General features: G+C 39.0%; 2 protein-coding genes across 5 annotated transcripts in view; one reads left to right on the top strand and one right to left on the bottom strand.

Moving 5' to 3' along the window:
* LOC124607014 (methionine adenosyltransferase 2 subunit beta-like) overlaps positions 1 to 12,513 on the top strand; it is a 68,792-nt gene that overhangs the window by 26,118 nt on the left and 30,161 nt on the right. The gene's annotated exons all lie outside the window — the stretch shown is intronic.
* LOC124607013 (translation factor GUF1 homolog, mitochondrial) overlaps positions 1 to 12,513 on the bottom strand; it is a 128,570-nt gene that overhangs the window by 6,725 nt on the left and 109,332 nt on the right. For all 4 annotated transcript variants that reach the window (XM_047139168.1, XM_047139170.1, XM_047139169.1 and 1 more), the window contains 2 exons: positions 10,322 to 10,536; positions 7,806 to 7,934 (listed from right to left, as the gene is read on the bottom strand). In XM_047139168.1, coding sequence (XP_046995124.1) covers positions 7,806 to 7,934; positions 10,322 to 10,536 — 344 coding nt within the window. The remainder of the gene's footprint in view (positions 1 to 7,805; positions 7,935 to 10,321; positions 10,537 to 12,513) is intronic.

The following is a 12,513-nucleotide window of genomic DNA, read 5'->3' on the forward strand; positions in this document are numbered from 1 at the left end:
TGGTCTGGCATTATCAAGCTGAAGGAGCAGGTTCTCAATTTGTGAATGAAATCTTTGAATTTGAAACTCGATTACAGCACGCTGTTTCTCATGCACTGACACAATTACATTACACACCACCATATTACAAGCTACAATTCAGAGCCTTCTAGCAACAGAGGGCTGCAAATAAGTAAACATGAAGAATAAAGTTGTAGAATATTAATAATGTTTGCTTTATTTAAAAAGTTTTAAGAGTACTCACATAAAAAATACGAAGGCATTACAATACTTTTCACCCTTATACAGACATGAGGCCTGTCCCAAAAATTCTGAACTTTTGTAATTTCGTACCAATGGTGTATTGGAGCAAAATTCCTGCACATGCCTGTGTTTAATGTGTAACTGCCACAAGTGCCACTGTTGTATGTCTGCTGGTTATTGTTTAGTGCGGTACTCAGTAGAATGTTGTGTCACACAGTTTGCGAATTTCAAAATGGCAGAGTTATAGGAGCAATGAAGACTGACTGTCCGAGAGAGAGAGAGAGAGAGAGAGAGAGAGAGAGAGCAGAATAATTTAACATTTCAGTTGGATCACGTCATGAAATCCTGACACATCTTGGAATGCATTGTGTTGCCACTAAGTTGTCCCACGGCTCACGAGTCAAGACCAGAAAGCTCTTCGCCTCAAAATCTGTGAAGAGTTTTTGGATCACCCATATGAGAATGAGACATTGTTTAAGTGAATTGTAACTGGTGATGAGATGTGGGTTTATGGACATGATGTTGAGACAAAGGTTCAGTCCTTACAATGGGCAGGGAAAGGTTCTCTAAGACCAAAAAAGTTTGTCAGGTCAAGTCAAATGTCAAAGCCATACTAATAGTCTTCTTTGACTTTGGATTAGTTCATCATGAATACATACCACATGAACAAACTGTTAATCAACGGTGCTATTGGGATGTGTTGCGATGCCTGCGCAAAAATGTGAGAAGGAAACAGCCTGAAATTTGGCAAGACATTTCAGGGCTCTTGCATCACAATAACGCACCCACACATTCATCTCTGTTGGTGCATGACTATTGCACAGAAAAAGCAAATCACTGTGCTGTCTCATCCTCTGTACTCTCCAGACCTGTCCCCTGCGTACTTTATTCTATTTCAAAAGTTGAAAACCCCATTGAAAGGACGAAGAATTGCAAAGATAGACAGGATATAAGAAAATTCAAAGAAGGTGCTTCATGCGATCCAGCATAAGGCATACCAAGACTGCTTCCAGTAGCGGAAACGGCGTTTGGAGCAGAATATCAATTGTGGAGGAGCGTATTTCGAATGAGACCATGCACACTAAGTCAAAGGTAAGCACAGAAAAATTCTGGACAAGTCCCAGCATTTTTTGAACAGACCTCGTATATGTATTAACTTTAATTATCAGATTACATTTGACAAAAATACATCACATGCTTCGGTAACTAGTTATTATTGGTGCAAGGAGTCTACCTCATCCTGTTGGTAGTCTTTCAGAGGTAGGAGGGGCAAAATAAATATTTAGGCCACTTTGCTCATGTTAGGTGGGAAATGGAATCATAAAGGCTGGAGAAACAACTATAATAAATATCTGGTAGTACTGAAGACAAAAAGAGTCCACTGCATTAAAAATAAAACTGAATCTACAGCAAATGCCTTTATGATGATCACTTAAAAAAAAAAAAATACCTCTGTGGAGGTAAACTATTTCTCCTTTCTAGAATGGAGATGCGCAGGAGAAGTGCGAATAATATTAATGTTCAAGAAGCTGGAACATGACTGTTCGGAAGTCTGAATATAATAGAAATATTGGAAAATTTGAAGAGAGAGGTGAGTAGACTGAAGCTAGACTATAGGGATTAGTGACATGAAATACGAGGAGATCAAAGGCTTACAGTCTAGCAGTTTTTATAGTAACAACACCAGAATCTGTGAACAATGCACCATCTTTAACAGGCAGGCCCCAGGGATATTACTCCTGGAGCTGAATGATGACCGATTATAACATCTCTTTTAGGTCTGGAGGTAATGACTGGTTCACTTTGCCAAATGAGTTTATTTGGAAAAGCACAGTTCTTCTAATGACCTTTGTGGTCATTTTAAGGTAGGTTCCTAGGGGTAATTAAGGGTTTTAAGGTGTCTCCATGTGTGTTGGTGCATGTTTTGGTGGATTCCAATGGTTGTTTCAGAGTCTCTTTTCTAAGGGGGTGAAAAGTGCTGGTATGGTGAAGGGCAGCAAGTCATCTCCACTGTGACCTTTTGCCAACATTTTCATTTGCTTCATCATGTGTCTGTCCAACAGTGATGTGGACACCACTTAGGATATCTGTTGACAAATTGGTGAAATGTTCGCTTTGATAGACGTGAGAAGCTATAGGCAGATTTTGTCCTTTATTTGGAGCCTGTACTACATATGTCTAACCATACCTCACATTATTATATAAAAGGAAAGTAGCTACTCACCATATGTTGAGTCACAGATAGGCACAATGTAAAGACTGTCACAAATAAGCTTTCAGCCAGCAAGGCCTTTGTCAAAAATACACAGAACTGCAGTCTCTGGCAACCGCAGAGACTGCAGTCATGTGTGTGTGAGTTGCATTGGTGTGTGTGTGTGTGTGTGTGTGTGTGTGTGTGTGTGAGTTGCATTTGTGTGTGTGTGTGTGTGTGTGTGTGTGTGTGTCATCCATTTTTGATGAAGGCCTTACTGGTCCAAAGCTTATTTGTGACAGTCTTTTTGTTGTGCCTATCTGCAACTCAGCATCTTCGACGTATGGTGAGTAGCAACTTTCCTTTTCTTAATATTGTTACATTCCATTGTCTGATTTAATCATATCTCATTTTATAAATACGTCACAGTAATCAAAGAAAACATATCATTTCATTTTAATGTGAAGGAGATAATATATGATGTACGCAAGTTTGATGAGGTCCACCAAATGGAAAGTTCTCTCCTCATCACTCTGACCCAATAATAAGTTTGCTTAAACCAAACATCATATTAACAAACCAATGGCCAAGAGGATAATGTGTTGCCCAAACGTGGCTCCAATATGAGAGAGGATGAATGAATGTTCAATGCCTCTTCAAAATAGGAGTTCCTTGTGCACCGAATCACCTGCACAGGAGTACTCAAAACTGAATTGTATGTAGGAAAAGCCTAAGCAAGAGCCAGGATGCTGTACAACATTTTACTGTACTGACAAATGGGTGATACAGTGAAGGTACTTGGTAAAGGAAGGAATTTCAGTCCAAAAGTATCATCAAATGTAAATTAACCTAGTCTGTAGAGGACATTGCAGCTTTGTTCCCTTGAGAACTGGCAGATGAGATTTTCCATGAAACCTGTAAGTTACTTATCCAACTGCCTACAATAAAGATCACTGTCTCCAACAAACAATGAGTGGCACGTGGCACGTGGCAAGTTGCAGCAGCGCAAGATGATTCTGCTAGATGACATGGGCAACCCAGTGGTCCTAATGCCATTTGTGGGCTACAACAAGATATTTTTGAACTGCCAAAGGATACTGACTGCAGACATATAGATGCTAACTCTACCAAAAGTTCAAAAAAAGATCATTCCCCTCATAGACGACCAAACTGGGTTACAGAAAGAACTTTATGAGTATCACAAACCTGCCAGCTGAAGATGAAAGCTGATGCATCAAGAATGACAATAACATTTGTTTATATCAGTGTCTGTCAACATCAACAGTAAATAACTCAGTCGCTTTCCACAAATGGTAACCTGGGATTTATCTTACTGTCTATGACTGTCAAGGTGGACAAAAATTCTTAATTCAATGGCAGCAAGGCCTCTCACTGAGGAACACACAAGACAGGATCTTGCTTCTTTCAGTACATCACACAGGAAATGAAATCTGAAGTAAAGGCTCTAAGCATGTATTTACACATACAGGGTGTCCCAGGAGGAATGGTCAACATTCAAGGATACAGTAGGACTGACCACTGAAGCAAAAAAAGTCTAGTAAACATGGGATCTAAGATGCACTGCTGAAGAGCTATGAGCATGTCTTCATCTTCAAATCTGTGACACACATCTCTTATCTTTTACTGTAAAGTATTTGTTTTCCACATTTTGAGAGGCGGTCAGTATGACCCAGAGCAGAGAAGAGATGTCCAGTAAACAAGGGTTCTAAAGTGCCTACCTTAAGAGCTGTGAGCACTTGTTCAACTTTGCTACTGTGAAACGTATCTCTTCTATCAAACAAGTGTTCACAGCTCTCAAGATATGCAGGTTAGAGCCCATGTTTATTAGACATTTTTTTTCCTTGTTTTTATCCATAGTACCACTTCCAAAATATGGAAGCAAAGAGCTTGCAGTAGAAGAGATCTGTTCCACAGTATCAAAGATGAAGTAGTGCATACAGCTCTTAAGGTATGCATTTTAGAGCCCATACTTATTAGACTTTTTGCTTTAAATGATCATTCTTGTCACACCCCTGAATAACAACCATTCCTCCTGGGACACCCTGTATGTGGTGTACAAAACAGGAACACCCATGTTGCTGTAACATGCATGTTGGACCTGCTGAATCACTAAAAACAACTAATCACAAAATTTTACTGTCAAGGTGGATATATCTGAAGAATGATGCATCAAACAGCCTTGTTGTTGTTGTGTTCTTCAGTCCTGAGACTAGTTAGATGCAGCTCTCGCCACGTTACTCTATCCTGTGCAAGCTTCTTCATCTCCAAGTACTTACTGCAACCTACATCCTTCTGAATCTGCTTAGTGTATTCATCTCTTGGTCTCCCTCTATGATTTCTGCCATCCAATGCTTAATTTGTGATCCCTTGATGCCTCAGAACATGTCCTACCAACCAGTTCCTTCTTCTTGTCAAGTTGTGCCACAAACTCCTCTTCTCCCCAATTCTATTCAATACCTCATCATTAGTCATGTGATCTACCCATCTAATCTTCAGCATTCTTCTGTAGCACCACATGTTGAAAGCTTCTATTCGCTTCATGTCCAAATTATTTATCGTCCATGTTTCACTTCCATATGTGGCTACACTCTATACAAATACTTTCAGAAACGACTTCCTGACATTTAAATCTATATTCGATGTTAACAAATTTCTCTTCTTCAGAAACGCTTTCCTTGCCACTGCCAGTCTACATTTTATATCCTCTCTACTTTGACAATCATCTGTTATTTTGCTCGCCAAATAGCAAAACTCCTTTACTACTTTGTGTCTCATTCCCTAATCTAACTCTCTCAGCATCACCCGACTTAATTCGACTACATTCCATTATCCTCGTTTTGCTTTTGTTGATGTTCATCTTATATCCTCCTTTCAAGACCTGTCCATTCCGTTCAACTGCTCTTCCAAGTCCTTTGCAGTCTCTGACAGAACTACAATGTCGACGGCAAACCTCAAAGTTTTTATTTCTTCTCCATGGATTTTAATACCTACTCCGAATTTTTCTTTTGTTTCCTTTACTGCTTGCTCAATATACAGATTGAATAACATCGGGGAGAGGCTACAACCCTGTCTCACTCCCTTCCCAACCACTGCTTCCCTTTCACGCCCCTCGTCTCTTATAACTGCCATCTGGTTCCTGTACATATTGTAAATAGCCTTTCGCTCCCTGTTATTTTACCCCTGCCACCTGCAGAATTTGAAAGAGAGTATTCCAGTCAACATTGTCAAAAGCTTTCTCTAAGTCTACAAATGCTAGAAATGTAGGTTTGTCTTTCCTTAATCTTTCTTCTAAGATAAGTCGTAAGGTCAGTATTGCCTCACGTGTTCCAACATTTCTACGGAATCCAAACTGATCTTCACCGAGGTCGGCTTCTACCAGTTTTTCCATTCGTCTGTAAAGAATTTGTGTTAGTATTTTGCAGCTGTGACTTATTAAACTGATAGTTCGGTAATTTTCACATCTGTCAACACCTGCTTTCTTTGGGATTGGAATTATTATATTCTTCTTGAAGTCTGAAGGTATTTCACCTGTCTCATACATCTTGCTCACCAGATGGCAGAGTTTTGTCAGGACTGGCTCTCCCAAGGCCATCAGTAGTTCTAATGGATGTTGTCTACTCCCGGGGCCTTGTTTCAACTCAGATCTTTCAGTGCTCTGTCAAACTCTTCACGCAGTATCGTATCTCCTGTTTCAAACAGCCTTATCAAAATAAAAAATAAGCTTATTTATGGTTCGATCAAACAGCTGCTTGCCTTGTCACAGATGATTCAGCACTGTAGTAAAAAACAAGCCATTCATTTTTTATAGAATTGGTTCAATAAAATTAAGGCAGCACAAAGTAGGCAGCAATGATCAATCATGTCAGCTGAAGAAATGAGACACTTCACTAAAGAGTTTTGTTAAATACTGTTATACAAAGAAACACTCTATTACACTGAACCATTTAAATCTGTGAATTTTAGGAGATGGAGGAAAGTTGGCAGTCTTTCTCTGTCAAAGAAGTGCACAGGGACTCACTTCATTCTGCAGGAAAAGAAGATGGATGTATTGGTTTGTACGGAATTTTTATTACCAGAATTTCACAAATTTTATTGAGAATTTATGACATCTGCTAATATTAGGGAAGTCTACTATCATACTTACCAAAAATGATTAAGCAACAAGATAACTGTTTCTTAGTGGGGATCAACAATGTCTCAGCATCTTGTGCATCATTAATTCTAATTCTGTCAATTCAAACTATCTGGAAGCAAGTAGTTGGGTCTAGTACATGCGTGTCAGCTGTAGCAAAATTTCTCTGATAGTTCACAATACATTTCACTGTTTTATATTTTTCTGTAACTTGTATGTTAAGAAAAAGAAGAAACAATATTAAAAGAATGCTATGTAATGTATAAAAGCCAAAATCCATACAATAGTTGCCGGTTCATCAATGTTAGGTGAGTTAAATACAAGTTGTCTTGCAACTCTCTCATCTTCATGCCAAATAAAGGCAGAAAGCGAAACTGAACAGCATTGTAAGAAATAATATAAAATATTAATTTTATTCATTTGCCACATCTTATCTTAATAATTTGTATTACCATAGTCCATCAACTTTTCAAATTCAATTTTCTGAGAATGTCATTTTTGGATTTAAAACATTTTAAGCTCCAAACACAAGTATATCATGATCAGTAATGGTACTATAACCCTCCTTTGGGGTATGCCTGAAGCAACTTTAATGCTTAACGATTTATGTCTGTCAAGAATGTATATGCTTCAATCAAATCACAGAGTATGAGTACATCCAATATTGCTTAACCTTATACTCTGTTCATCAGATAACTGGATAACATTGTATTGAACATTTCCCTGAAGTCAATGGACATAAAAAGACATCTGGATACTATCTACTATCTTCTGGATCTTTCATTATCAATTCTGTGTTTCACCAACATTCTTCTGCACACTTGCTGGCACAGTTACACCTGTGATTACCCATTTCTTTTATATTAACATACTCAACTTTTTATTTTCATATTTTTTCCATTTATCAATGTATTTGTCTCTGTTGTAACAATTCTCTTCTGTAGTGATTTTCCTCCCTGAAGCATATTCACCCTCACCTTAACTGCATATGCCTATTATTTTCCCTTGTCTTAACCATTTGACAAAGTTGGTGTTTTTAGATTTGTGTCACATATACCTTTAGTGAATCTCAAGAATATTCCACATATTTTGAAATTTTCCTTGGTGAGAACTGTGTGTGATCTGCAAACTTGCTGATTGAATTTCATAAGATGCATGGACTGTCTGTTCTTGAAATGCAACTTTATACCAGTTAAATGACATAAATATATGGTTTACCTGTATCATCTGTCTTGGAATAATCTCTTTCAATTTTTCGCACATTTTGCGTCCACAACTTACTGCTTTGGATATATGTACAATCGTACTGAGTTCATCCACGGCAACACCATTAAGCATTATTGTAAGCTGAAAAAAAAAAAAAAAAAAAAAAAAAAAAAAAAAAAAAAAAAAAAAAAAGGTAATAGCACAGTTATTGTCATCAATTTTTAAAGCGACTGAATTTCTACTATTTATCATGACTGTGACATCTATTAACAACAAATACTACCATTCATCTGATTACACCACACACACGAGAGCTGCACAGTTTGTGGCATAATTTTCCACATGTAGTGATACTTATCTGTGTGTGTGTCTTACACAGAAATGTCATCAACTTGACCCCACATTTTAACGAAGGGGGAGGGAAAACACATTTGCAAGACATCAGCCCCAGCAATCAATCCTGCATGAGATTTCATGCCATAATTCTGATAGTACACAGTCATGACCTTCTGGAACTACAGCATTTAAACTTATAAGTGCACTGGTTGTTTGTCACTCGCTCCATCCCAGTGTAGCTGCCTAATGGCTGAGCATGAAGTACTTTACAGCAGAATGACAACCAAAGCCCTATTATTTGTGGGACGGTGAAGGCTAGGGAAGAAGAGGGTGGAGGTGGACACATGTGCCCAACGTGTTTTCGAAATCCTGTTCGAGAACAAGTTATTCTGCACAAAAAATAATATGTAATGTTAACCTCACACACTTATATATTTGGTATTATTTTCATAATCTGTTCGTATTGATATTCTACAGCATATACAGCATATATATCAATTTGAATAAAACTAAGCAACTAAAGAATTATTATGGAATGTAATTGAATTATTATGGAATGTAATTAATGATTTTTGATTTACAATTTAATTGTGCCAATCACATTGAAGAATAGTGCATTTCCTGCAAATGTACTTCATTTTAACAGTGCCAGGTTTAAAATTCAAAGAAAAAACACAAAACAGCAATGTTAATAATTAAAGAATACTATGCTACTTCTTGAAGGACACACTCGTTCATTTCCATTTAAACTGCATTTGTGAATTGCAACATAAAAATGTTCAAAGGAAAGAGATCACTGGCACCAGCTACAGTATACAGAATATAAAAAACCACACACTTTGACACCACAAACAAAACATGTTACCAATGTCAAAGCAGTATTTCACACATCTCTCACTCACTCTCATGTATAATACTTCGTGCTCAGGCATTGGGTGGTTACAGAAAGGTGGAGCAAATGATAAACAACCATTGCACTCATAAGTTTAAAAGCTGTACTTTGAGCATAACTGCTTATTGTTAGAATTACAGGCCAAATTTTCACATGAGATTGCCTGCTGGGGCTGATATCTTGCAAGGTCAAGTTGGTGATGAAACTTCCTGGCAGGTTAAAACTGTGTGCCCGACCGAGACTCGAACTCGGGTTCGGGTTCGAGTTCGAGTCTCGGTCGGGCACACAGTTTTAACCTGCCAGGAAGTTTCATATCAGCGCACACTCCGCTGCAGAGTGAAAATCTCATTCTGGAAACATCCCCCAGGCTGTGGCTAAGCCATGTCTCCGCAATATCCTTTCTTTCAGGAGTGCTAGTCCTGCAAGGTTCGCAGGAGAGCTTCTGTAAAGTTTGGAAGGTAGGAGACGAGGTACTGGCAGAAGTAAAGCTGTGAGTACCGGGCGTGAGTCGTGCTTCGGTAGCTCAGTTGGTAGAGCACTTGCCCGCGAAAGGCAAAGGTCCCGAGTTCGAGTCTCGGTCGGGCACACAGTTTTAACCTGCCAGGAAGTTTCATATCAGCGCACACTCCGCTGCAGAGTGAAAATCTGATTCTGGAAACATCCCCCAGGCTGTGGCTAAGCCATGTCTCCGCAATATCCTTTCTTTCAGGAGTGCTAGTCCTGCAAGGTTCGCAGGAGAGCTTCTGTAAAGTTTGGAAGGTAGGAGACGAGGTACTGGCAGAAGTAAAGCTGTGAGTACCGGGCGTGAGTCGTGCTTCGGTAGCTCAGTTGGTAGAGCACTTGCCCGCGAAAGGCAAAGGTCCCGAGTTCGAGTCTCGGTCGGGCACACAGTTTTAACCTGCCAGGAAGTTTCATATCAGCGCACACTCCGCTGCAGAGTGAAAATCTCATTCTGGCAAGTTGGTGATGTTTCTGTATTAGAAGAAAATTTCCTCTATCATGTGAAATTTTAATTTAGTAATTGAAAAAATTAACGTTAGCAACTGCTTGGTTTTATGAATATCCAATAGAAACTTTTATGAACCTAAGGGCAATATCATCAGAATGGAATTACATACTGGAACCAAACATAGTCACATTAAAATAAATTTTTTATTGAAAATTGTCGGTGTCCAGGATCATGAGGTACCACAGCCATTGTCAGTATCAACTGAGCCAGATTAAAACCCAACATTAGAATAACACACAAATGCAAGCTAGACGTACCATGAGATCAATACAGTGAGGGCATTTTTCTTACCTTTACCAGCTGTGATGGGACATATCCATGGTCTTCATAATCAAAACTTGCATAGCCTGATGATACAGATTTTAACTCATCATGAAAATCAACAATAATTTCATTTAATGGCAGAATAAACTGCATCATTACCCTGTTATTGTCAATATTTGTGGCTGTCTTTTGTATGCCTCTTCTTTCCATGCAAAGAGAAATAACGCTGCCAATAAAAGTATCTGGAACAAAAATTTTGAAAAGATAAGTCATATTTTGTAAAAGACACACTAATAAGGTAAACACTAAAAACACAGGGTGATTATAATTAAAGTTAAACTTTCAAACCGCTGTAGAAATAACACCACTGGTCATAATGATGTCAAATTGCAACAGAATATAATTGGAGAAGGGGATAAACGTATGGCAATAGCAACAAAATGTAGCAATAGATGGTGCTGTAAGCGTCATAATTTAATAGTGGTCGACTACAAATAACCAATGAATCATACAACATTGCCTAAGGTGTACATCTGATGTTAAACAAATTGTACTACTCAGTGTTCATGGGTGTACAGGTATGATTCTATTGGTTATGTAAGCCCATCCACCACAGCAATGTCGTATCACATGGGATGGGAAAAATCAGTTTTTAATTGTCCTGAGGCCAAGAACTGCATAAAAAGCATCACTCACATCAGTTTTTAATTGTCCTGCGGCCAAATACCGCATAAAAAGCATCAATCACATCGATTTTCAATTGTCCTGAGGCCAAAAACCACGTAAAAAGAACCAATCAAAGTCATATCAGATTATTAATTTCCGTGTGACTTTCGCAAAACATGTTCAATATGCTGTCCCCCATTTTCTGGAACAAGTTGAAATTGAGAAACAGTATGTTCTACATCTTATCAAAGTATTTCCAGGGTCACATTCAGAATGTGTTGCACAATGTGTGCCTTCAATGCATCTAAGTTTGCAATCAGAAAGCACAACATCTTTCAGATAGCCCCACAGCCAGAAGTCACACAGATTAAGATCAGGTGATCGGGATGGCCAGACTGTAGGGAAATGGCGGCTGACAATTCTAGCATTTCCGAAATGGCACTTCAGCAGCTGCTTTACTGGATTTGCAATGTGCAGAGTTGGGCCATCTTGCATAAAAATGATCCCATCCACACATCCATGCTGCTGGAGAACTGGAATGACATGGTTGTGCAAAAAGACACTCATAGTGCTTATCAGTGACGGTACAGGTAACATGACCGGAAGCACCTGTCTCTTCGAAAAAATATGGCCATATGATAAACGATGCTGTAAACCCGCACCACTTTCCTTTTCAGGATGAAGTGGTGTGGATTTTTCATTGCCCATATTCAACAATTCTGAGTATTAACGTATCCTGTCAGATGGAAGTGTGCTTTGTCTGTCCACAAAATCTTCCACGGCCAATCATTGCCCACTTCCCTGCAAGCAAGAAATTCTAAAGCAAGGGTCTCTCTTGCTGGCAGGTCAACGGGGAGTAACTCGTGCACGTTGGTAATTTTGGATGGATAGCAAAGAAGGATGTTTTGTAGCATTTTGTGCACTGTGCTCACAGGTATGTCCAATGTTCTGGCACTTCTCCATGCACTACACGTGTGCACACCACCACTCGTCTCCTCCTGCATTGCTGTGGCCACTGCTTCCACCAATGTTGAATCAGTTCGTTTCCTCCCTCTACCAGGTTGTACACCAAAAGAACCTGTCTTTTAAAATTTCTGAATCATTTTCTCCAGACCCAAGGCAGTCATTGGACCAACATCTTTTTTCAAACTCTTCAGTGTCCGGAACTTCTACAGAGCGATGTGTGCACAGTCATCATTCTTGTAATACAGCTTTACAAGCAGAGCATGATCCTGCATTGAGACAGTCATGGCAAATGTCGCAGATGCAAAGGAGGAAAAGTTGTGTACCCAGTGTGTTTATACCAACTTCAATGGGTCGTATGCATGACAGGTGTTTTCATTTATGTATTCTGACACATACAGCACCATCTATTGATCAATTTTCACACTATTTTTTCCTTCTGCCATACGTTTTCCCCCATCTCCGATAATGTTCCATAGCAATTTGACGTCATTATGACCAGTGGTGTTATTTCTACAGCGTTTTGAAAGTTGCGGAAAGGGATCCATTTGAACTAAAACCATTTGTGCTCATATTATATGATAAAGGAT

Source organism: Schistocerca americana, chromosome 3 (genome assembly GCF_021461395.2).
Source record: "Schistocerca americana isolate TAMUIC-IGC-003095 chromosome 3, iqSchAmer2.1, whole genome shotgun sequence".
Lineage (NCBI taxonomy): Eukaryota > Metazoa > Arthropoda > Insecta > Orthoptera > Acrididae > Schistocerca > Schistocerca americana.